We start from the raw sequence: 27,068 nt of genomic DNA, 5'->3' as shown, positions 1-27,068 counted from the left end.
GAACAAGGAAACTCAAAATTATACATTTCCCTTAGCATACTTTTAAATGCATCCTATTGGAATTACCTGTTAGAATGTGCAAGGATTAGCTGGCAGAAAAAAATCGGTTTCTCTCGCTTACCATAAAAATTTCCTTCCTTTGGATTAATTAAAGAAAAAAAAACAAAACACAACAGTGATTTAGGAAACAAACAAACAAAAGTGTTTAAGACAGGAAAGATTAACTGCTTAGGGGTTTTGTTTGTTTGTTTTTGGAAAACTTTTAAGGAGAATTGAAGATACCTAATTAGACCTTTAAATGTGTTACTATTAAATATTACTTGCTTTGCAGGAAAAGTTTTCAAAGTCTGGACCAACTTTCAGCAGAAGTTAGTCTTTCTCAGTCCTCTCTGGATCCAGGTCACTCACAAGATGGAAAGCAGGATGGAATGAACTTGTTAAATGAAGGTACGGAGCCAGTCTGGTGGCTTCATTTTATTTTGTTCTTCATAGCTCTGGTCTTCAGTCCCTGTGAGATGAATTTTCAGTGTGAACACAATATGCATTAAACAGCATATTTTTTCATTGTTATGCAAATTGTTTCAGTTTCCCCGAGGACTGTACTTCAAATAAGTTTGAATTTATGAAGATCCTCCCCTAATGATTATAACACTTTGTGCTGTATTTAAAGCTAAGCTTCAAATATGTTGCATATCTTCCTTCTCCATCACAGAACCAGAGATAGCTCAGCTACAAGGAGGATCTTCTGTCATCTTTCTGCTATAATTAACTCAAATCTTTTGAGTTCTTTAAGCTTCCTTTTTTGTTTCTTAAAAGAAAGATTACAGGCACTGGATTTGCAACTACCACTGTCATTCTTACATCTTGCATTCAACTTTTATCTGTGCAGATGCAGCCTGGCAGTGTTTCTCTTAAAGTAGGGAGATGAACGTGATATGAACCAGGCTAGAATATAAATGTAATAAACGCACATATACCCCCCCCCTCAAAATCTGTATGCTGATTGAAGTTTAGCTGCTCCATCTTGTGGGCAATTGTGAAAAGCAGAAAAATGCTGGAAGACTTCTGAAATAGTAGTATTTTGGATACAGAATATAAATTGCTATAAAAATCCTTTTTGTATCTCATCAGGTGTTAACTTTAAATAGACTTGCAATACAGAGCCCTAGTAGTTCATAACTGTAAAATTTCTTGGTTTTAAAATATCAAGGATGTAAAATTTAGAACTTTTTTTAAAACTGTAAGCAGTCTTAAAATCTAAATTATTTAGCTTAGAGAAAATGAGCTAGAATCAGCATGGCTATTACAAAGAGTTCTTGTGCAGATCTACTTTCAACTGGTTTTTTTGCAATATTAATCCTTTGAAGTTATGCTTTGTTTTATCTTCTGTAAATTAAGGTGTGGCAAAACCACTAATAATAATAGTTTAATGATTTCAAGACTCTGTTTTTAAAGATAGCATAACATCTCACTTCTAAATTACTGAGGTTCATCAGTACCTAAGCTTTAATATAATTTTGTAAGACACAACATCTGATCCTGCTGTTCAAATACCTCTGGTCTAACTCTCAGTATGGCAGCTTAATTAAAAGATTAGAAGTACTAAACTTTCACATTGCTATTAAGCCCACTCATGGAGTCAGATTTTTAGCTTCACACTTGTTGAAATAAAAAGCTGTGCCCAAACAGTGTTACACTGCTCTTTGTGTATTTTATGTCCTCACATGGAATCTAGTCTTTAAAGGGTAGTTTTTATGGAAATAAAGATTTTTCTAAAAGTGAACACTCTTTAAAAGTGCTAATTGAGTTCATTCTTTAGGGAAAGCTATTCAGTCACTTGAAAAAAGCTCAGTAGAGGTGAGACCTAAAATCTACTGGAAATTGCTAAATAAGAACCATAAACAATGCAAGAGAACTACATGTCACTTGCGTTGTTTTTTTTTCATAATGAATTGTTGGGCAGGGCATGATTTGGGTTGGTGGGTTTTTTTTCTTACATCCTTCTCATGAGAATAAAACTTTTCTGTCAGGAACAGGAGACAATTTTAAGAAAAGGTTCTTTATAGATGTGATTTTAAAAAATTCTGTTAGACTGACTTATCAATGAAATCTTGTGCCTGAGACCTTCTTAAGTTGATTTTAATTTCTAGTTTAAGGTGATCTTTTCTATTCTGCAGGTGAGCCAGGAGGATGAAATAGGGAGATGCTGGCAGATCAAATTCTTCATAATTTATTAGCACAGTTGGCACAAAATCACTTGATTCTGAGAAGGGAAGTCATAAAATAAATAGAAAAATTGTCCAATGTAGTCTTATACCTATAGGTATGTTGCATGATAACTGTCAAGTGTATTTGGATGACAGGGCAGATACTTGCACTGCCACCCCTACACTGTAGGGCTTGTTCCAGTGGTCAGAGCCTAATGCACTTCAAATTACGAAAGATTAAAAAACAAAACATCTGTATTTTTAAAGAAATATGTCCTGATTCCAGTTAATTCTACTCCTTTTTAAGGGATTCAAAATTAGGTCTCTGGTACTGATGTCGTATTAGTAATGTCACTTCCATTTAGATATAATGTACTCGACTAAAAGCAGTGCTTGAATTCATAACTTCTGTTCTCCATGTAGTCAGTGGAGCCTCTGAATCTCACTCTGTAGGAGCCTGACTACAGCCCAGCCTGTAACGCACGGGTAGTAAGTTCTCTTTACCATCTGGATAGGGAAAGTATGGCATAAATTATGTGTCTTTCTAATTGCATTTACAAAGTATGCGTGTGTTGAAGCAGTAATATGTAATTCATAATAGTGTAGATGAAACAGTTTTTTCTGCTCCCTCACTTTTTTGTGGTCAGGTCATCTTGTGCTGTAAAAATTATTAGCTTAATTCTTGTTTTTCTTAACAGGGAAGGAAGACACTCCATCGTTGCTTGGTCTTTGTGGCTCTCTCACTTCAGTAGCCAGCTACAAATCTCTCACAAGTCTGAAATCAAGTGAATATCTTGCAAGTCCCACAACAGAGATGACAAGTCCAGGCTTAACACCATCTTGAGATACACACAAGAAGGAAGAGCTTTGTGTTGTACGCATTTGGTTTATGTTCCATAAAATGACTTGCAATGAAGACTGCTAGTCCTAAGTTAAAAAATTAGCGGCTTTATTGTTTCTTTTCATGGTTACCTGTTTAATTCACAAATTCTGTCAGTTTTCATTCAAAGTTGTTCCCCCCCCCCCCCCGCCCTCTGGAGGACTTTTCAGATTTTCTATTTCAGTCTTGAATAATTTAAAGCTCTTGGTTAGGTACAGGACATATAATCTGATGCTTATGACTGATTTTTAAAATGAAACAGTTGGAAATGACTACTTAACTGCCATGACCTTTGTTTCTCCTTGCAATGGCCTGGCTCTACTCTAGCCACAGTGCTTCTCTGCAGTGCTTTAAATATCTATCAACTCTTGCAGAACAGACAGGGAATCCTTAACGCCAGTCTTTGTAAGCAAATCCAGCTTTTCATCTGTGTATGTTGCGTAGGACCTCAAATAGCACATTTAACCCTTCAACAGCTCTTCTCAAGTTGACTCAGTGTTAAATTTTTGCATTCCTGTTTGTACCATGGCACTTAGGAGATGTCTGAATCACACTGAAGAATCTCACTGAAACACTCTTACTAATTCCTAAAGTTGCATGTGAATAACAAATATAAGTGGATCATCTAAATTAAGCAATTTGTAAATGTTGAGGAAACTCGCTAAATGCTTTTGAGTGACCTGAGCTACAGATAATCAAACATTATATGAGAAATATCTTGGCTTATTGGCCTTGCTGGAAAGATGGGGACTAAGGATGGTGGGGTAAGCACCTTGGGAAGCTTGGATTGTGTGTTTATTGGCAAGATCCCAAGGGGACTGAAAAAGGGGAAACAAAGACTATGTAATGACAGTATTCTCATGTTAAAGATTTTTCTCACTCCTGTAGTAGTGCAATAGGTATTTTTCTTGATTAGGTAATAAGGCAGAACTTAAGTCAGTTTTCTCAAATTACTTGCCACTGATTTAAATTACTGATGGGGGGAAAAAAAAAAAGAGGAGACATTTTTTTAAATGAAACTAACTTTCCAGACTACCCTATAGTTTCAAAGTTTGCAAATTAATTTTTGAATTGCAAACTATATTCTTAATTCTTTGTAAGATACAATTTTGCTAATCAAGGTAATGCTTATCAGTATGGTTAGTAACTTTTTAAACAAAACTTAAATGCATGTAAGTACGTCGTATTTATAAGTGCTAGGGAAAATGCTTTTTTGTGCCAAAGAAGTTTCATAAATTGTTTACATGAGTAGCTGCAATACAAGACAGATTTTTTAATTGTTGCTTACTCTTAGGTGTTTACAGTATGTCACTACACTCTGTACAGTTTTAGTTGATTTGCCTCTTGTAAGGGTACCTTGGCACTACTACTATAACCTGGTCTCTTAGGTGGGCTTAAAAGAAAGAGGATTCATTCTTACCTTTATGAAAAACTACAGGAAATGTTTAGCCTTTGTAAGTATGAGGCTATGTATCTCCGGAACACAACACGCTGTTGGATTTAGCTGGAGGAAGTTCAAGATGCATCTCCTCAACTCTAGTCCGCAGTGCTGGAGGTTACTGCACCCATGGCAGGGTAAACAATTACTGGTGCCATTTTAATGCAGATTTTTGAAGCAGCTTCCCAAATCCACCAGACCTTGTCTTTCGAGCCCTTATGTACCCGCCCAATTAATTTCGCCATAATAAACTCAGACCATTAAATCCTTTCATACAGTCAGAATGTCCAATACTTCATGTAACTGGGTTGGTTTTTTTTTGTTATCACATTAAGCACCTGTTCTCTTACTGCAGTTGAGTGACATTACTCAATACTAATTTGTAAACTAGAGATGCATTTTTACTACAACTACAAAGAGGGAATCCGGATTCCACAAGTTAACATTCCACATCAAGGTACAGTGATTTAATCAGTCTTGTTTGCTGTTAAACACTTCTCCCACTACATCAGTATTTTGGAGGGGGCTATAATCATGATCTTCAGTCATGTTCGCTGATGGCTCTTTTCTTGGAGCTACTGGTGTGAAATTCATGTGTCATTTAACTGAGGTCTTTTATGTAGCCTGGCACCACCGTGAGTTTCTGGTGTCACTTTGTGCATGGGAAGTCAGTTACGTGTGTCTTTCTCAGTTCTAAACATTAATCATTTTTCAAAAAAAATTGAAAAAATGCCAAAACTGTATGTCTAGTTGCCTTGACGTTCCATAAGTGTTGCATGTAAATTAAACATTTTGTATCATCGCTAATTACTATTTTTTGTCTCTGTTTTAATCATACAGGATAAAATAAGACCATTTGGCAAATTACTGTATTAATGAGCTTATAGCAAATTCTTTTCATGCAAAACAGGGAGACTTTGTTTTTGTTGCTGTATTTCATTCAATGCCATCCAAAATCTGCTGTTAGTTACTTTCTCTTAGGCCTTATTTTGAGGTTGTGGTGTAAAATTACTTTGAAAATCACAACAGGGGAACAGTGTCAAGTATCTTCCCTGGCAGTACCTCTTGCCTGCACCGTATGCTGTAACTTTGTACCTTGTGTCTTTACAACTAGAGCATTTTTCAGTGTGTGATGGATTTTCACCAAGGCCAAACACACACTGGGATACCTTCTTCGTAGTAGAATAGGACTGAAGTCTGTTGGGTTAAACACACCTGAAAGTTGGTGCCTTAATGACCTGACTCCAGAGTTGCTTTTGTACTAGCACACCCCCTCATTAAAATACGCAACAAATAAAATTCAACCACTTTATTGAAAATGCATGAAGGAAGGGATGTAGTGAGGGTAGTTAAAAAATAATTTAAAAAAAAAATCATAGAGAGGAAGCTCTGATTCAGTAAGTCAAGTGCCTTTGGGCAAGGGAAATGCTGCAACTGCTTATACTGCGTGTGTGCAACACACTGCAACAGACAACGGCTGCGTCTATAGAAGTAAACTAAATGTGCTCTTGCCTCCAGATAGATACACAGCTGAGTCAAACTGGCGTGGAACCACCGGTGGTTATGCCAGCAAACTTGGCCTTCAAAACCAGGAGATTCCACACAAACTGTGCACGGGCGGTGCTTCCCGGAGGGAGTCTGGCCCTGCCTCGGCACTTTGTGACAGAGACAGCCTGAGCCTCCCAAAAACACGGGCAGGAGCGTTCCCCCAGAACACCAGCGCAGGCAGTTGTCTTCAGTGCCTGGGCGAGCTTTGATTTCCTAGATTATTACCTTAAACTACAATCCCACTGCAGCACCTATCAGCATATTCCCCATGCTCTCTGGGTTTCTAACAAGCACAATGTACTTCTTCCAGTTTGAGCTAAAGCAGGCAAAGACTAATTTATAATATGCATTTACTCAAAATATAGAGCTGCAAATAACAAACAAACATGCACAGAATCAAACATGTATTAAGCAGGAATAAATAAGCATTTATTGCATTCATTCTATATCAACCTCCTTATGGAGGAATAGTCATATCATACAATTGGAAGCCCAAAACATTTTCTAAACATAATTTTAAATATCCAACAAAAATGTTTAGCCAGACTGAAAATTAACACAGTGGCAGTGATTATTCTTCATTGCTCTGTCCATCCTCAATTTTTTTCCCCTTTTAATCATCACTGAAGAACAGTCAGCACCTTTTTTTTTTTCTCCTTTCTTTTTTCACTCTAGCTGCTGGAGAAGTCATGAAATCTTCAATGATAGTTTAAGGATCATGTGTATTTTCTTAAGAAAAAAGTAAATTTATCTTTTGTGGAAATAGTTAAAAAGGAAGTTGTATTTAGCTACCAAATGTAATAGCAGAAATTCACTGGGAATTCTAGAAAATGCCTTGACAGATTTGAATTTAGCACATCTTTCACCATATATCTTGACTTCATACAATTGGATGAAGGAGAATTAAGGATGCTGCTTCATTTTTTCATTTAAATGAGAAAAGAAAGACTTTCCATATTCATATGTGCTGATCATTATAGCACAAGCAGGAGCAACTTTAAACAGCCGTGGAATAATACCTGCCCGGAAGAGAAAGGAAAGTATTCACTATCATTCACTTTCAGCCCGAAGCGCTGTAGTACCACTTAGTGGTCACAACATATTGATACCATGGTATATCAGTGTGAAGTGGGATTCTACCTCTCCAAAAGACTGCAATTCCTGGCTGTAGGTATCACCACTAATAACCTTACGTGCTCACCTATGCCATCCCGTGTGGCCTGCCTGCCTTAGGTCCGTTGTGTCTCTGCCCCTTCCATCTCTCCACAGAGGTGGAGTGTGGTGACCCACAGGGCTGCTTTGCTCCAGCACAAGAGAGGCGGCTCTGAGGAGGGCTGAGTGCCCTCCCCGAGGTGTCAGTGCAAACTTCCTGCTCACATGGGACAAGCAGAGGCTTCTGACCTCGCAGGTGGGACAGTAAGAGGTTCTGGAAGCCCTGAATCCTGAAAGGAAAGGGCCCAAGCACCATTCTGGGCTGTACCAGCAGTGCAGTATGTGTCTCAGCCCTTCACACCAACAGTTGAGTAAAAAGTGTGATTCTCCTGCCACTATCTCCCAAGACCTACAGCACCTTTACTAAAATGGCAGGGTCCTGGTCATGCATATAAACAATAGGATTTAGTCATTAAATGTCTCCCATTACAATCAACTGTGATCTTGTCAGTGGAGGATAGAAAGTGATTCAGTTTAGCTAGAGGCAGGAAAACAAGGCTGAACCCACTTGGCTACACACAACCATCTACTTCCACTTCAAAGGCAGAGACATCTATATAGAGCTTAGCACAGGTGATGCATGACCTATGGAAAACTTTGTCCCTTTGGAAGAGTAGCAGAATACCCCCAGTCATCTCACCTACATGTGGGTGACCGATGTGAGGTAGTTGCTGATCAAGAGGATGTCTCTACACTTTGTTACTCATGTGTCAAGGCCTAAATACAGGTATCCTAACTAAATGCTACCCAAAATGTCTAATAATATTGATACTTTGTGGTGTCTTGCATTCTGCTGGCACCAGTGTTCTGAAATATGCAAGTCCTATTACCCAGCTAAGTCAGCACTGTACAGCAAGTAAAGCAATTTAATCTCTTTCAACAAACACAAACAAGTCTTCAACCAATTGTGTAGCCATTCACACAAGGAGCCTGAATGAACAGTGTTGTCAGGACTGGTAAGTATCGTGGGTTTGGAGTGTCTCGCAGGTCTTCGTTTAAGTATGAACTACTATAGGCTTTTATCTCGGTATCATTTTAATCTCAATATCTTGTCATTTCCTCCTTAGGCTGCCAGTCACACACGACAAGACGTGCATTACAAAGGACTTGTGTGCATGGCAACAGCAGAGTATTGCCCCAGCCATTCAACAGGACAGGACAACAGCAGCCTCACCCATCAGGTAGACTGGCTGAAAACAGAAAGAACGGGAATCTCTTCCCCTACAGCCTGGGTGAAGGGCATGGGGGGACCTGAACGACAAGTACTGGGGAAGCGAGAAAGCTTAGGGAGATGAAAATCCAGAGGTGAGCACATAGGAAGTCAAAAGCACTTTGTGACTAGGAGCATTTTACATACATTCAAGGTTGAATTTTCAATCTCCAGTTGCCGTACATAGAAAGGCGGATATTCAAAACCAAAACACTTTAAAAACAGTTCAGTTAAGAAGCAATGCTGTTTTACTCTGGTGATACTTGGGCTAGTAAATTATTGATAGAACTACGTGAATGTACATATTCAACAAAGGCAAAGTTTCACTCCCAGGTAAAGATTTGCTTTTGTTTAATGAATGATAGTAGTTCTTCACAAAAAGATATGAACCAGTAATTAGAATTCTTGAGGATGTGTAATCAGCTTTAACATTTACACTGTGAATATCCATTTGTACTGTCATGTGAGGCTGGGAACTCTTATTCTCTCAGTTCCTGCCACACGTGGCGGCAATCGCAGACTGCCTTTGTGCATACTCGGGTACACAGAGTGAAAATGCCCAGCACCACCTGAGTTTCCTCTTAACTGCCACTCAGCTACAATACAGGAAAGGGAGAGAAGGTAGATAGTGAGTGTGCTTGTGAATAGCAGGTCTTAAAGAATGCCTGATAATCACAGCACAGCATATGTGTGCCCTCCCAAAAATGTAACACAGTAACCTCCATATTGATGTTCACTTGGATATGAATTGTGGACTGAAGAGTGTGAAGCAAAACTTACAAGCATTCACCATGAAATGCATTTCTTTGAACAGTGGAAGAATGTTTAGTTATAGGTAGGTTGGAGGAACTAGGAACCTCATACCAAGCCATCATCCAGGAAAAAAATATCCCATTTCATTTGATACAGGCTGAGATGATTGCAAACATGTTGCTAAACACCCTGATGTTTATTCAGACAAACTTTGTAATGGTGATGAACCACAGTGTAGCACAAGTATTTCAGAAGGTAAGATATAAACTATGGCTTTCTGTAAGGTACAGAAATAAACATCTAGAAGAGCCAAAGGAACATATCAGTGTCTTTCTCACATGGCTCCATAGTCGGCCATACTACTGCTCTTGAACCTATGGATGAAAACTTTCAGCGTCCCCCATTCCTCTATGAAATAACGAGGCACAGACAATTCTCTCCATTCAGAACAGAAGCATTTCCACTTGAAGTAGACTCTCAAGAAGAAATAATGTATTGAGAGATTGAAGAGGGACAAATTATATGATGTAGAGTGTCTCAAGAACTCAAGATATCTGCTGTGATGCTTACTAAGTTGTAGAGATCTACTCTAATGTAAAAGGGAAAGAAAATAAGAAGAGAGAGAGCGAATTCCAACTATCAGAAGAATGACAGGCACCTCCAATGGCATCTTCAGGATTGCTAAGAGAAAGTTTGTCACTCCATGGAAGAGATGTTAGTCTGATACTGTTACTGCTCTAGTCAGAATTTTGAGAATGGTCTGGTCTAAGGCTCTGCTTTGCTACAGAGCTGCAATGTTGTATTTCCTGAGGGACAGTAGATACAATATCAAATTATCTAAAAATTGCACAAAACTCTTAAAGAAGTGAAGACTTGATTAAATTTTTTATTTCAAGAATGTTCTTATGGAAAAGCAAATTTTCTACTAAAACTCCTCAGGCATGCTAAGCTTTACAGCCAAGAAGACCTTCCCATTGGGACAGCAATGTTCCAGCTCCATCTTGCAGGTTGTCTAAAAACTAGTTGGGCCCACAGTAGCTCACCACAAAGTTCTCCCAGGGTACAGAGACATGCAGTCTAGTTATTGGAGAAGTTCCTGTGCATATGGGTTAAGGAGTATCTGATAGTTGCAGAGAGGAAATTAGCATATAGCTAAATGATCAAAGCACTTTTGGTTTTAGTTACCAGATTGGAAACTAGAAGTTGCATTCTATGGCTACTTAGGACACAATGCATGAGAATGTAAGAACTCCAATTTCAGGGAAACCCAATCTTTTCTTCCTGTTTCACATGCCAACTAGACAGAGCATGCCAACTAGAAACCTCTGACAGAAGTCTAGCAGGATCCATGACAGCTGCTGCCAAATATCTGCAAATCTCTGAAAAAATGTCCATGTTGTTTTCCAAGAGAATATTCTGGGATCTGGCTAAATTGACTACAAATTACTGAAAGGACTGGTGACTATCTCAGAAGGGAGTCAACCCTTTTTGGTAACTACAGAAATGGCACATTCTCCGAAAGATCTTAAGAATTGAAAGAAATCCTCAGATTCAGAATGAGGTAACAGTGAGGGATTTTTGCTTCAGTGCTGGAATGTCATTTTTCTTGTCTCATGTAACACTTGCCAGCTCACAAAGTCCCTATTCTGGCCAGGGCAGTTTGATTATATAGTGGAGAAAACACCTATAAGTCTCGTGAGGTCTCAGGAGCCTCTGTGATCATGCCTTGTTGCCAGAAAGTCATCTTACAATTGAGCCATAATGAGGAAAATAAGGAGGAATAATACCTCCTGCTGGACGTCTCAGAAAAATGGCCAGCTTTGTTGCTGGAGGTTTTGAGTTAGTACCAAGATCTAGGATATACGATTTGGTAGGGGTCATCAGTTTCAGAGAGTTGCCAGGATTTGAAAAAGACAGCAGAAGGTATTCCTGGGGGTTTCTTTTCTGTTCAATAAATATGCAGGGTTTAAATGGCCAAGATACCTTATGATACATCCCTTATGGCCTGGGATACATCTGTGCTGGTCAGCAGTAGAAATAACTACTGCGCTAGTCCAGGGCTAAAAAGTGATCTTTGCCAAAGCTATCAAAAAGACTAAAAGGGAGTCTTTAAGACAGTCCACGTAAGAAGAAAAATAAAATACATCAAGGAATTATTACACATCAAAATGGGGTTTTAAGACAGAATGCCACTGTTACTGAATGGCTCAGAGGAACTGAAACACCACCAGCTACATACTAAACTATGTACTGATGTGCTGAACACTGGACACAGCTGGGCTGCAATGGTCCCTCGATAGGGTCAGTGAAGGTAAGAAAGTCACATAAGATATGTACACTCATGCGAGTACACGAGATAACGTACAAGTAAAATTTAAAACCTCCTTGTCTCATTCAGAACTCAATAAACTGTCAAGATTGCATTTCTCCATCTGTTTAAACATAAAAATTTAACAAAGATTTTAAATAATGTTTCTAGTTTGATAGAAAATTTAAAGGAAAAAAGTATTGGGCAATAGTTGCATGACCTTGAACATCTCAAATATTATACAGTATTTGACATAATTACTCCCATCCAGCAAACAAATACTAATATAATTGCCATATCTTCCAGTCCTCTGTACACATCAGCATTGAAGTCCAACTTAAATGACTGCATCATAGCATAGATGGGATCTATCCTGAGCCTAGTATTCCACCAGCCAGTAACAGTATTTTATTATGTGAATTCTACTGCAAAATATCCATTCCATACTCAGATTTCTTGGGTTCTCAATAATGCATCTTCTTCAAAGACTTAAGAAAGGAGACAGAAAAATACCACTGAAGCTTAAGGTCTGTTTCTGAGACAGAAAGAACCCAGAAAGTTGAGTATAGAAATTAGTATGAGATGAACAAGAAAAACTAGGATAGCTATTCCTAAATATAGGTACTGCAACAGTACTGACAGTTTGGAAATTTTTAGCACTGGACTAAAAACTGCATCTAAGAAACTTTCTCAGTCTAGAAACACCTCTATACTGTAGCTTCCAAACCTACAATCTATTAAATTTCCTTTGTACCAATTCCTTCTGAAAAACCCAAGCATGACAGTTTAAGAAATCAACAAATTATTTAAATTAGAAAAAAAACTATTTCCTGAACTGAACCTTTTCCTGCCATTTTTAATTGCCAATACAGCTGTATCTGTCAAGCCCAATTATTTTTTAAATACATCATGTCCATCTTGGACAGCTGTAGCTTAGTAACTTGCAAAAAGATTACCAAAATTCCCTCTGGATGTGTGTTTGTCTGTTGCTTTATATATGCAAACTATTCCATAACTGAGAGTGTTCACAGAGATGGAAATATTATATCATTTATGCATGTTAACATCTATAATCCCTTGTTACTGATTAAAAAACCCAAAACTTTCTTTCTAGTCTGAGTTTTTTTAGGAAGATATCAAAAGATTTACCAGCAAGTAATCCAGTAATCCCATTTTTAGCGACAATTTTCCTCATAACTGCCCAGGTTGATGTACAGTCCTTCTGTGGAACTCAATATAGCATAAGAGAACAGTGAATTAGGCAATATACACAATGCCACAGAAAAATATTTTTAGAAATCAGAGACAGTCACTTCAGATGTAATTATTAGGTTTAATTAATTTTATGTTAATTTTATTCATACTATTTATACAGGATGTTAAATTCATACAATGCTCAAGTTACAATAGCATGACATGGAAAAACTTGCAGTAACATCTGGAGTAAGGTATATGAACAGAGACAATATTCCTTACTAGAGTAACTGATAGAGTTGAAAAAAAGTCAACTAACTTTCAAATGAGCCAGTCCCCCTCTATGTCACTTTATACATGCAGCTAAAAGATCATCACAATTCAGATTTTTAAACAAGAACTTTCCTTTATGGTAAGCTGAATCTAAAGGGTAAGTTTTGAGAATTGATATCATAAGAATGAATCCTAAGAATGAATATAATAATTAAGCTAGGACACTATACCTTATGTCTAAGTTTACAAAAATCAAATCCTCCCCAAAATTTATAAGTTAGTTTAAGAAAGCATAGGCCTATGAGATATGGATCGCAGTGCTTTGTAGAGCTAAATCGGATACCATAAGCAACCTATCTGCAGCAGCATCAAGAAGCAATTTGCATTGAAGGCATATGCAACTGTTTGAAATGGCGGAATTTTTTTGTGCTATTTCACTCTGCACATGCTGTTTTCATTGATCTGTAATATGACAGTGGCTATGAAATTTTTTTCTAGATTAAAATAAAACAGTTTCATAGAATACGTTCAGCAGGAACATGCTACAGCATTTGGAAGCTGCAAAATATTTTTGCAGCCACAGAGAGAAAACATGTAGACGCATAGTCAGTGTCCAACTCTAACAGCAACTGGATTTGGAAAGAATTAAACTAGATAACCATAATGAAATTTTTAATATATATTAATCTAGTTAATATCAGCCTAATAAATATATGGCAGCTACTGTGATTCAAAATGGCGTTAGCAATGAATGCTTACATTCATCAGCACACGGGAAGAACTGAAACACAGAAACTATTTAAATTTAAAGCTTTTTCGATCTTTGTCTGTTCTGCAATGAAACATAAATATGGGTTTTTTTGAGAATTATACCAGAAAAAAAATTGACGACAAAAAGCGAGCACTAAGTTTTCATAACATCTTTCTGAACTAGGGCCCTCAAATTAGTTTCTAAGTAGAAACTGAGTACGCAGCCTTTTTACTGGTCTGTAATCTTAATGCCATATAACGTTCATTTAAGTTAACTGAAGTCCCTCACTGCTCTGGGTCCCAAAAAATGGAAAAAAAAGGTTTTAGATAAAACTTGAATTTGTATAAAACACAGTGGTGCTCTATTGAACACAAAACTAAAAAGAAACTTCCTTCCTCTTTCATCCTTTAAAGCTGTTAGGATATTCACTAATGTGTCCTAAAAAATAATTTATTTGAAATCACACAAAAAGAAGGTAACTGAGCGCAGTGCTTTCTCTCTCTAGCCTAATATTTAACAAAAGAAGAATACCATTACAAAGAAGAAAGTGGTAGTGAATGTGCAAACATTTTATCATGTTATTTTTAACAACTTAAGTCTTTTAATAAATTAAATTTTTGGCTATTTAAATATAACTTACTTAAATGTATACAAATTTGCAATTGGTCTGCCTGAATGTATTAGCTCTGGATTATTTTGTTTATATTTTATACCATCTTATTAACCTAAATGGTACTGAACACACATCTTTTCCCTCCTCTATGCCATTAATGAAATATTGGATTTATCCTAGGAGATAAAAAATATCCTACAAGGTGTTACAGAAGAATAAAGGCCTTAGTGATAGAATTTTTAGATAAACTTAAGAAGATGAGGCAAATATTTACAATTCCTACCAAAAGTCTATATACTCAAACACTAGGGTTTATTTTTCCAAACATTATGGGGTTTTTTTCCTCCTTACCAGCAACTTACTTTTTAAGGTCTCACTCTCCCAAAGTTCAGTCTGCCTATGTGTTTTCACTACATCAAATGGCTGAGTTATGACAGCTGCAATCTATCAGGAAAAGAAATCAGTTTTAATGTAGAGCACAAACAATTAAAATTTAATTAAAATTTTTAAATTAAAATGCACACAATTTAAAACTAGATTTGATATTCCAAGCGCCTGATATTACTAAAAGTCATCTATTTCAGAACACTGTAATTTATTCTGATATACCTAATCAGCTTGAATGCCAGGCCATGTGTATTTAAAGTAGATGCACCACAAAACATACACAATTTCTGAGAGAATCATATAAAATCATACCTCTTTTAAATAGTTTATTAGTGACAATAATAAAGAGTAGTACTAGAAAGAAAAATATATACTTACAGAGCCAGATGCTGCTCCTGAAGTAAAAGCAATAAAAAATGTTGGTTCATGTGCACCAACTTCCTCACAGATCATCTTCTTGAAACGTTCATAATTATACCAGTACATTGCTATGGTTACAAAAAAATGCACTTGCATTACAACACATGTGTATGTCAAATACAGAAATTCTTTTATCAAATACAGATGTAAGAATTCTACTGTGGCAACAGGAGCAAAAAGAAACAAGCTGGAAGCAAAATAAAAGTGTTCTCTGATGATCCATGGACAGACTGCCTTGTTCCCCTTATCTCCATACTCCAAATTTCTTCATATGATACAAATGAGCCTAATCATTTTGTCATTCCCATAAAGTAACCCCTACCTTAATATAATTTAACCCAAGCACTACAGAACTCACATAACTGATTTTTTAAAATTCACTTTAAAATAAATCAAAATGTAGGCTTCTAATGATTTGCTATGCTTTCAGGTGTATTTCACACATTTCATAGATCTCACTAAGTCTACAAAAACATGTTTCATACAAAATGAAAGGCTCCTCAGGACTGCCTCATACTCTTCTGGAGTGTAAAATTTAATTCTGAGAGAACCAAGACAATTTTGCTCTCTGGAATTACTAAGGGGGGGAATGCCTCTCTGAGGATTGTCAAAGGCAAATGTGACAAACAACTTTTAGGAATAACATCTGTTTCTGTTTTCATTTGCTGAACTAAACCGCACTCTTTCTACATTCTAACTAAAACTCTTTAAACTATATGCTACTCGGCTGAATTATAGAATGATTCCTTGTGGCAGTTGGTCAAATAAATACTGCAAATGAGAGCTGCATATCCCGAAAGATAACTGTGCCTCATCCAGCAGGTTGTGCCAGCAGAGAAATATCAGAGTATTTTCTTGCCATGAAGACAATATGCACATATGCAGGCACATATGCCTGGCCTCCAACATTTTGCAAAAGTAAATGTAGGTAGTATCTCAGAAGGCATTCTCAGGGTTTGAGGAAAACCTGCCACTGAAATGTACAAAATCCTAATTTAATATAAATTATCTAAATCCAAAACTTTGCTTAAGCACCTGCAGGACTCCCTTCCCTGTATACCTTTTATATTCTCTGCAACACTGCTTCAAGAATGACTCGAGTGTTATTGTTAACCCAATTCTTGTGCTATAAACATTCACAGTTTAAGTTTTATTCAGTCTCACTAGCCTCCCAAGGAGCATGCTTGAAGCACAGCATTCTCACTTGGGCTAGTAACACAGTGGAATTCTAATCACCCTGTGCTGCTTGAGTCATGCTGTGCTGCTTCACTGTTTTCACCGGGGAGCTGCTTTCTCAATACAAATTGTTACACTGATTTTAATTCCTCTTGAAAGAGCTAACTTGAGCTAACTGCGGCAAAGGCGCAGATTGTGCTGTAAGAATACCAGAAACCATAATGCTGTTGGGGCATCATTCAAACAGAAGAGCTAAGACTGAAGGTATTAAAGGAGCACATCTTAACAGCATAGAGTATTTATAAGGAAAAAATAATCAGAAAACACATTTGGAAAAGGCATTAAGCACCATTAAGTACCCTTACCTTTATATCATCAGAATTTTGTAGCATTTAATTTTGTTTTGTGGGGTTTTTTTAAATACATTTTCCTTCACTCATGCATCTAACTGCCTGCTCACTTCTGGCTCTTTAACAGTACTCCTTAACCTATACGGCAGTAGGTGCATGTTAACCTGTCTCTGTACCCTTCCAGCACCCCATGATGCCTGCGAAGTACTGGGCACAGACAAGTGCCCAACAGCTGTTAAGTGAATGCCAGAGTAGTGTGGAGACTGACTTAAAATCAATGAGGACGTTTTGGACCGGTGGACGAACAGCAGGCATGGATGCAAGAATCTGAAAAGCGCTGAGAGAACACACAGACATCACCTTAGTGCCCTCTTTCTTGGGCACTCCCTCACAGTCCTCTGATCTTCCCACTCTGTTGAAAACAGCAGAGGAAAGGAAGCTCACGTTGCTGCAGACAAAAATCAGTAAGAGAACAAGAGTTTCTACTTGAATTCAGACAACGGGAATTATATGAAGAAGTTTAGAGTTCTCTCACAAAGCTTAGCAGAACAGCCTAAAATGTATTTGGCAGAGAAGAAAAATAAGTAAAATAAAAATAAATATTGAACTGGAAGCACTTCAGGCAAAAGGTTCAGATGAATTCTGACAGTTATCTTTAGCCTTAGAGAAGGCATGTTTCCATAGGTTCAGAAGCCTTCCCTATCACGGATGGCTAAATTAAGTCCCATTAAGTAACAGGAAACACAGTCCAACCACCATCTTCAAACACCTACCAGTAGCAAAGTGAAAGAAAACAGAGTATTATTCATTCCGAAAAGAAAACAGCTGAAATAACTTAGTTCTGTTAGCTCACTTAACTGCCAAGTGCAATTTTTAACTAAATATCCTAATCACCCCCACTTACCATGCACTTGTTTGGTTCACAACCAATTTAAAATTTATTCCAGGTGCACATCTAAATGTGGTCAAATCCCATAAGAGTCCAAACCAATGACTGGTTCACTAGACTGTTAATTACATGTCAGATTATCTTGAAAATGAAGTAGGAGAACAAAGATAACAGGTCAAATACTTCAAGGGTTCTCTGCCTCCAAAAATAGGTTTGAAGCATTTTTCTGGGCCAACGTGAGGTGTTATTCCTGGTACTACCCAAAGGATGGAAACTGCTTCAAGGACAATTGATGCCTGATGATCCACAAGTGCTCTGAAAACAACAGGACTCAAAGAGACAGGGGCTCTCATCATTGGCATTAACAAGTGGGAAAACTGTCCTTTAGCAGTCTCATCCAATTACCTCTGTAGCTCACAACATAGCAGAGGTGTGACAAAAAGGGAGAAAGCATGATCTCCTCTGTCTTTGTTATCTTAAAGAATAGTCCTAGGACTAGCTATGTTCTGTATCAGACTTTTCTTCTAGACTTTCAACTTTGGAGCATTGCTAACAAATAGGTCTCTAGCTTCATGGGTTTTTGAGCAGTTACACAAACTCATTCATCTTCCTAACAAAAATTCCTAAAGACACTACTGTGTCACTCTCTCTTTGTATATGTTTTCAAAATAAAGCATCAGAACACTTAGATGCAGCATATTTCTCTATAAGGAAATAGCCACTATACCTATCATAGAGAAAATTTCCTACTGAAAGTCTTCAGAAACAGTCATTGCATAAGCTAAATTTTTGCCAAGCATAAGTTAATTTTCCGCCAAGAAAGGTTGGACCAGATGATTCTTGAAGTCCCTTCCAACCTGGCAGTCTATAATTCTAAAGATGAAAAGCAACAGTCTTAAGTATAGAGAAAGGGAATGTAACAATGAACACTAGCTGGTATCCACAAACAAAATGGGAAAAAAAAATCAGGTCCTCAAAGAAATTATAAATAAAAACACTCAAAAGAGAACAAGTAAATCTCAGTTATTCTTAAAGCTCACCATTAAAATTACCTAAAACCACAGAAAAAAGTCTAAAAGACTTATGCATAAACAGATCTTCTGACGTAACACAAACTTGCACGGAAAATAAACCCTACCTGAGAATGGTACATCTCTCAGAACAGTAGAACTCCAGCCCCTCCACAGGGAAAGCCATCCATCTGCAGCCACTTTACTGCTGACACATGTGTACAGCTGCTTGTAGGACAACTTGCGATATTGCATTCTAGTTCTGATCAGTTCCAGGGGGCTCACTACAGTGACTGAACCAACTGCAAATGAGAAAAATGTGGGTTTGGTTTTTTTAATCAACATTTACTAGTAATATTTCCTGAACATTGAAGTCAGGTCTCACCTTGCTTTATATATTTGATTCCTTTCAACTCTCCCATTTTCCTTGAAACAATTCCCAGTAAGTTTCCTTTCGAGATAAGAATACTCTATCTATTCATGGTACCTAAACTTGCTGAGCACACAGGCTACCTACCTTTTTTCAATACTGGCACATTGTAATCCACGTAGCATGTTAAGAATCCTTTTTTTGGTTTCAGATTTATTATGTAAACAGGCTGAAAATTTCAAGTACTTATAAGATTACTTTTCAATAATTACCATTTGTAAGTGTAACTTGAAGAAAGTGAGCTTGAGGTGGGGTTTTTTTAGTTAAGGACAAAAATGATGGTTAGAGATTAAGCTTTTGTTGATTTCTAAGCATCTTTGCCATTCTTATTTTAAACTATCATGAATATTTAGCAGGCAATCTGTATCTGATAAAGTAACTTTCTTGCATCTTGTGGAAAGATCAGTGAGTCATCACTCACTAACAAGTTCCCATCACACATGTAACAGACTCTTAACAACTTTACTCTTCTCCTGTTGCTGGGATAAGGTTTCTTTGACCTATGAATTTAAAATCTGGAACAGCTTAATAGGAACAATTTGCCACATCCCCACAGAATAACAATTATTCTTACACTAATATTCCAGTCCGCCTCATAGTTGTCACAAGCAGCATATGGAACTACATTCTCAGAGTCTTCTAAGAAAGCCCAAAAATACATCACCTGAGCTACTTCTAAAAAAATAGATGAGGAAAAGGATAAGAAAATATAAAAAAATATAAAAAAGAGATTCAGTCCCTTTATATCATACAGTAGTAAAACCAGTACAAGGCCAATTTTCATTTTCTTTGTAATTACCTGTGTAGCTTCTAGTATAGAAAATAATGTTTACTATTAGATTCACCACAGAACAAACTTAAATTAAACTGTAGAAACTTAAATTAAATTTGGTAGAAGTCTAGAACTATAAAATTTTGAATAAATTACAAATGTAGTGAAAGTGTAACAGCGAAAATAAATTGCATTATTCCAGGTTAGTGGGTTACGTTGCCTAAGAAACAGTGGCTATTATTACTGGTATATATTACAGTATTCACTCCTATGCCCAGCTCCACATAATATTATCTCTCATTTAAAGCCACAGCAAACTTACTTTAAAAACTGAACAAAACAACAAAGCAAAGCCAAGAAAACAGCATACAGGTATTTTATTTCATTTTTCACTTTAAAGAGATGACAACTTACATCTGCTTAAGGAACCTGCAAGAACTGGAATGTGTTCATCATCCTTTCCTAGTCTAGATTTCAGAGCTTCACTCAGTTGGTCATAGCAGGTAAAATAGATTACTGTAGTAGGAAGTGCCATTATTCTAAAATATAAAAGAGGGAATATAAATTAATACAAGGAAAGCAGGAGCATAATGTAAACCATCTGGTATGGATATTTTGCTCAAATAAGGAAAAAGTTAAATCTTCAGCTGTGTGTTGTTATGGATGAAGTAAAAGCATTAATACAATGGCTTTGATTCACTGCCTCTAGTTCAGAGTTTCAAACTCACTGATTTCCCTGTTTTCTAGTTTTTAATTTCATTAGGAAAAACTGTAAGTAAAATTATGGTGGATTATCTCAGTCAAAATGTGTTTCGTATCAGCTTCAGAACTGTTTTGATAAAGGAATGGAATTGAAACATCTGAATATGAAGTGAGCAAAGAAAACATTATATTTCTGTGTTACATCTGTGCCAGTATGGCACATACCACCATTAACAAAAAACAGAGAAAACTGCCGTGTTTGGAAAACCAACAAGTCATAGTTTAGATCTTCTTTTAAAAATCATGTACCTCTCTCCAGTCAAGAAGCTGGTTCTTCTCTGCAGCAGTACAGAACACGTATTGAAGAAAAAAAATCTGACATGGCTGAAATACAGATCTCTTAGTTCAGTTAGATCCTAAAAGTTCACATTTTGAAATTGCCACATGCTGCGGGTTAAATAACAAGGCCTGTACTCTGCCATACTTTGCTTTTTTGTGCCTATATACCGAGCGCTGTGTGCAAATTAAAAGTGTACCAGTGCTTTCCCACTGGGCTCTTTGATTTGGAAAGAGAGAACTGTAACAGAACACTTCATGTCTTACAAGATACAAATTTAATATACATGTTAGATTTGACCGCTTTCTCAGATTGCTTATGGAACAGGACATAATTATAGAGAACTTAATTACTAGCTGTACTAGCATAATATGAATAACAAGATAAAACAGACTGGTGCTGTTTAGCCTAAGGAGAAGTCCAGGAGGGGATCTGATAACAGTATTTAAATATCTAAATTGCTCTTGTGGAGAGAAAAGGAATGATCTGTTTTCTATGACAAAGTTGTATAGGGTAAAACCCAATAAAGTTCTTTGGAATAAAGAAGATTCTAGTTAGATGTTTAAAAAAAATAAGTCAGGTTTATGAGGTGCATCACTAGAGTATCTGTGGAAACAGCTGTGTTGCTTACTGCAAGTTATTAGTAACAAGCTAGGATGGCAAATACCAAAGACTAGCATTCTCTATCACCTTTGACCCTATGATTTGATGATGCTATCAAGGGGACAGTTACAGTAAGGGTACCACCTCTAAAAGGCAGAATGAAGTCTGATATTCCTGCTTAACTACTGAGAATGTATCAAAGAAGTTACAAGGAGAAATCTCAAGATATGGCAGAAATTATAGAGTCTTTAGATATTTCTGATCAAACTGATTACATCATTATTTGTAAGTTCAGAATTTACCTTTTCTCTTTTTTTAAATCACTTAGAAATAAGCATACTCACTTGTCTAAATAATGGAGTAAATTTTTTAACAATAATTTATAACATGTTACAGAAAAAAAAAGAACATTGAGCTTACAGTGTTGGGGGAAGTCCACTCCACAGTGATTTAATTCCCTCTATTTGAATAATTTTCACAAAAGCATCCTAAAAATATAACCAGGCAAAGAGCAATAATGAGCTACAAAGCTTTTGTACTCAGTAATATATTTTAGCTGGCAGAACACAAAATTTATGTATTAAAAAAGGTATGTTTCTAAAATGGCTTATCATTCTGAGATTCCAATTTTGTAATTGCTAATGTTATCATATTTAATCACAAAAACAGTTCCACTGAGCTGAACAGAAATATTTGTGTGTTTGAAATTAAGAATTTCCTTCCATGTTTAAAGGACCAAAGTAGTAAGTTTTTATAAGTAACTGACAGCCCTGTGAATAAGTTATTTTCAGATCTAATACAGCACAGCAGCTTCAACAAACTTACAATACAGGAAGGTATAGATAAATGACTGGAGAAAGGATGTAACTAAATCCAATGACTGAGCAGCGTATTTATACACTTTACTAACTATATGGGCAAATACAACAAAGTATTTGTACAGTCCTATCACTGGAAACCTACAATGTCTACTACAATTTTATTTACTGCAGAATTGTCCAGCACTGTTTGGTTTTTTTTTTAAATGAAAGGCGATTCAATGATATGATAGTCATTCTTATTTATGAATCACCTTGTCACAGCAAAAATGGGCATAAAATCATGCCAATTAGAAAACTAAGTGACTTTCTACAAATATAGTACAGTTAATTGAAAAATTCAAACTTATGAAGTTACTAATTTTTTTTTTTTTTAACTAACACTGTAAAACTGCTCAAGAAACCTTTTGCATGAACATTTCATTCTTCTCAGAAATTTGATTTGGAATTTAATGGCAGAGTCAAACAAATTCTTGATTAATGAAGCAGCATCACAGTGTTCAATAGCAAGTCTGCTTCAAGTGTCTGTGTAAAATGCTAGTCCTACAGGTTTCAATGGATCCAGAACTCGACACATGAACTTAACTTTAAAACACTATCTGCATTGTTAGATCAGCTCAGGAGCATACTGGGAGATCTGTGGACAGAAGAGCTGTAAGCAGGTACAGAAAATCAGTACTTACAATCAGCAAATATTGGCAATATAGCTCAAGTGGGGAAAAAAAACCCCATAGAGCCAGTATCCTGTGAGGAGAGCTGTGCAGCTGCCCCGTTACTCCTTTTAAGGGAGGAATATGTAATTTCTTGTAAAAAGCAGAAGGGATCATTAATCACTATATAAATTACACAGTGTAACCACATGAACACCCTCTCAAATGATAACAGATTCTACTAGATCTTGAAAAAAACCAATAAATTTACAGTATGCTACTAAAAACTGTTTTCAATGTACAGTTTTATAAAAATATAAAATGTTCTTACCAATGTCCCTTTGAAATGCCCAGTTTTTCTATACCAGGCTTTGCTGTCCCCATTGTCACAAACACATATATGATCCATAAGGCCATTGGAGTATACAAAACACTTTCCTAATAAAATGGTGTATAAGAATATAGTTAATGCTTGTAAGATTATTCTTACTCAGCAGCAATTGCAAATTATATATAATGGCAACACAGATTTATCTCTGGTTAGACACAAAGGGATAAAATAATTTTGGAAAGTCAATGATGACAAATTAGGTAAAAGGAAAGAGAACAAATGTACTCCTCTGAGTGCCAGACTAAATGAAACTGCCCTCACAGGCTCCAGGAGACATGCTTATGTTATACAACCATCTGCTGAATGCTAAGAACAACGCAAGATCTGAATGTCACTATTGTGTGCAACTCTGTGAACATCTTCCAGACTTTTAAATCTTTTATTAAGTAGCCTCAGCATGCACATTACAAGTGGAGGTTTTATATCTTAGGTTAGGCTGTATTTATATTAGATCATCCTCTCTACTTGTTTTTGATTTCTTCTACATCACGTACTCTGAACCTGTTTGATAAAATATTATTGCCATTACAAAAACATACTTAAAGCTTCACATTTTCAGATTTCTGAAGGGTTTAGAATTTACTAAAACCAGGATAGAAGGCACAAGTATTTTTGCTGTTTTACAGCAAGCATGACTGCAAATATTAATCTCCACATACAACACAGAACACCAGTCATCTCTTTTCTTTTTAAATCTCATTTATTAATTACAACTAAATAGTAGGAACCATTGGCATATCTTTGAGTGTATAAAGTCTTTGCCTATTTAGAACCCAAGTGGCAAGTGACTTAGGTAAGACTTACTACTCTTTTTCAAAAGTCCCTGGATTCTGGAGGAGATGAACTTTGACATAGCATCCTGATCACATAAGCCCTCTGATGAAATATTTAGTTATTTATTAATAGCATTTTTTTCAACTCAACTCAGTAATAGTTGTACTTTCTGCCACAATGAAAATACTAAGACAAACAGAAAAAAGCCTGTTTAAAATGGTACCTATTTATGGGATTTTTTTCTGTGTCTGTTCACTGGAACATTCTTTCTTTAGCAATTCAAGTATATATTGCTGTGCTGCTTCCCCACACACACACACTTATGCTAAAGAAACAAACATAACTATTGTGAAACAAATGAAAATGTTCTGTAGTTCAGTGTTATAATAACTATCAGCCAAATACAACAATAAGTAAACTGTGTCCTCCATTACACTACACATTTATTTACCTTTGGAGAACGGATTGCTTTGGGCTTGCAGTCGAGTTTTGATAACATCAAGAGGGGTTACTAAAATGAAACAGAAGTCATTTAGAAACATCCTACATGCCCTGAAAATGTAAAAGTGTATCACAAACTTCTATGACCTTTTTTTTTTCCAAAGGGAAAAGAAGAGACCTGTTTTACACTGTTATCAGAGGAAAAAAGAAGTACAAATCCTGTATGGTTTACAAGTGACCATATGTATCTTTTCTAATTTACTAACAATTGCACAGACAACAAATATTAGAGATACACAAAGTTCATCCAAAAACCACTGCGTCATCTTGTCTTAAGGTGCTAAAATGTGTGCTATTACGCTCCACTGCTAACTTTTTATAAGGTTAGCCTCCTTAGGTACACATGGGGAAGATGGTCCTGAGCAAGATGACTGAATATGAAGCAGAAGATGAATTCCACAGGCTATCCAGAAATTTAAAAGCCTAACAAAAAGCCATCCTTAAAAGCAATGTTCAGGGACACCACCACCACACCCAATAAAAAAAAAGGCTTTGACAGTGTAAGACATCACAGCAGAATAAATTGTTACTACTGAAGTGGTACTGTGAAGGGGACATCTCACAGGGGCCAGCCTCACAGGATTTGTCTTGCACCATAAAGCAGATTTTTATTTAAAATCTATTTTTAAGCAGCAGGAAGTATGGAAATTAATTTTTATCACTAATTTCGTTTCTTGCAGAAAGCAAGCAATGAATTACTACACCAAGAGGAAAAAAGACATAGAAATGAAAAGTTACTAAAAATTATTCTTATTTTCAGAAATGGTTAAAGATTATTATGGGATGGCAAAGATTTCAATTAATGTCATTTGTTAAAATACAAAAAAAATGAGAAAACTATTCAAAAACATCCTTGTTGAACATATCAGCAGAAACTTATAAACCATATATATGCACACATTGTTCTGAGTCAAACTGAAGAGTAATCACTTTGCAAAGATTCTCTCTGTGGCAAGCTTGATAGTTTGCCTCACCAAATAAAGATGTAATTACAGCTCCACAACAAGAGGCTATTGCTTGCTGAATAATGGTTGTTTTATCTAAGGTGCTATCACTCATTTCAGCCATGGCTTTATTCCTGGAGAAGAAAAACCTGTTAAAGGAACAGAAAAACATATTGCAAGACTATGTTCAAAACTTGCAGAAAAATCTAAAGAAAAATTATTTTAAATTTTCATTAATACATTCTGTATAAGCAGCAATAATGTAAGTATTAGTTTTCTACTTGTATACAAGCATATCCATATTTTTTTTGAAATTAAAGTATTTGTGCCATGCTTTATAAATAATCTAAGTTTTCTAAATGACTGCAAATATTCCAAATCCTTCTTACATTAATTACAACGTTTACATTTTTTGTAAATCATGTTAAATATTTAATATGTATTACCTTTTGCTGCAACAAAGGGTTTAGGAGTATGTAAATAATCTGTACAAAGATAAACATGGGCCCATTAGCAGAATAATTCATCTAGCCCTTCTCTTGCTTCCATTACTCCTGTGAGAAAATCCAGAGAGGTCTCCTGGTTGATCCAACAGTCAGAGCCCACTAGTGATGACTATATACCCTGGCAAGCTCCTTATGTAATAAACAATGACTAACTAGTATTAATGCTACCATTAAATATTAATTCCTTGAACAAATCCTGCTGTATGGCTGCATAGGCAAGGTTACAATACTTTAGGTATGTAGTCACAGTATCTAAAAATAAGGAGCTTATATATTCTCAGTATCTGCAACGAGCCAGGACAGAAAATAATAAAAACATTTCAGAACATAAAATCCCCAAATAAAAGCATATCTTTCAAAATGCACGTTGTGCACAGGCACAATTGTAACTTCATTCATTTACATTGATCTAAGCTTTTTATTTGCTCGATGGGAACATCGTGTTTTGCTATTTTCACTGTCAAATAAGAAAGATTAAGCGGCATAAATCAAAATTCCCCTCTCAGATGCTAACAACTACTAATTTGGGGTTTGTATTTTTTAATATATTTTTAACTTATAATAAAACTACTTTCCAGAACAGCCTATATAATCCGTTTATAAGCAGCGACGGGGTTGTGACCACCAGAGAGGCAAAGCCCTCCGCAATAAGAACGTGGAGCATCCTCAGCCAGGCCCCTAGCCGCTTGTCGCCGTGCCCGAGTCCCCGCAGGCTGCGCCATACCCCGAGCTGGGCCAGCTGGCTGACCTGCCCTTGAGCCAGGCGACGCCCGGGGCGGGAGGTACTGAACCCGGGTAAGTCCCCAGGCTGCCGGCACCGCGCCTGCACCGGCAGGAGGCAGCACCTGCGGGAAGTGGCTGAACCCGGCGGTTGCTCCTCGGAAGGGTCTGCCATTCCCCCGCCTTGCTGGGGCCGGGAGGGAGAGACGCTTCCCCAGGATTTCTGCTGAGGAGCACGCCCACCGGCCAGCCTCGACCCCTGAAGTGTGCTGAAGGAGGGAGGTGGCGCCCCTCTCCCCGC

At 36.7% G+C, this 27,068-nt stretch overlaps 2 protein-coding genes across 10 annotated transcripts in view; one reads left to right on the top strand and one right to left on the bottom strand.

The window, feature by feature from the left end:
- The window catches only part of RUNDC3B (RUN domain containing 3B), a 58,496-nt gene extending 53,174 nt beyond the window's left edge, over positions 1-5,322 (top strand). The window contains exons 10-11 of the mRNA XM_054814429.1: positions 332-447; positions 2,906-5,322. Coding sequence (XP_054670404.1) covers positions 332-447; positions 2,906-3,051 — 262 coding nt within the window. The 3' untranslated portion in view covers positions 3,052-5,322. The remainder of the gene's footprint in view (positions 1-331; positions 448-2,905) is intronic.
- Positions 86-27,060, bottom strand: SLC25A40 (solute carrier family 25 member 40). Of its 9 annotated transcripts, none has more exons than XM_054814437.1 (11): positions 26,893-27,060; positions 25,572-25,690; positions 24,548-24,607; positions 23,263-23,369; positions 21,884-21,951; positions 20,236-20,360; positions 18,748-18,921; positions 15,153-15,262; positions 14,739-14,831; positions 12,706-12,786; positions 86-508 (listed from the first exon to the last, which is right to left on the bottom strand). In XM_054814437.1, exons 1-10 carry the CDS (start codon positions 26,940-26,942, stop codon positions 12,748-12,750), a joined length of 945 nt encoding a protein of 314 aa, XP_054670412.1. In that variant the 5' UTR covers positions 26,943-27,060; the 3' UTR covers positions 86-508; positions 12,706-12,747. The 9 variants fall into 9 exon arrangements, with proteins under 9 accessions (XP_054670412.1, XP_054670408.1, XP_054670409.1 ...); XM_054814433.1 differs by having other exon boundaries at positions 12,706-12,778; XM_054814434.1 differs by having other exon boundaries at positions 14,750-14,831.
- Positions 27,061-27,068: the final 8 nt, after the last annotated feature.

This window comes from Grus americana, chromosome 2 (genome assembly GCF_028858705.1).
Source record: "Grus americana isolate bGruAme1 chromosome 2, bGruAme1.mat, whole genome shotgun sequence".
Lineage (NCBI taxonomy): Eukaryota > Metazoa > Chordata > Aves > Gruiformes > Gruidae > Grus > Grus americana.
Note: the sequence above shows the minus strand (reverse complement) of the source record. Positions and strands in the feature narration are given on the sequence as shown.

What these genes read in the sequence shown, in the direction of transcription:
- SLC25A40 (XM_054814430.1), bottom strand. Translation starts at nt 26,942, where the DNA reads ATGGCAGACCCTTCCGAGGAGCAACCGCCGGGTTCAGCCACTTCCCGC. An exon ending in GAGAGATGTACCATTCTCAG is followed by an intron (nt 15,263 to 18,747) that starts GTAGGGTTTATT and finishes TTGTAACCATAG; the next exon opens with CAATGTACTGGTATAATTAT. An exon ending in CAGGAGCAGCATCTGGCTCT is followed by an intron (nt 14,832 to 15,152) that starts GTAAGTATATAT and finishes TTTTCCTGATAG; the next exon opens with ATTGCAGCTGTCATAACTCA.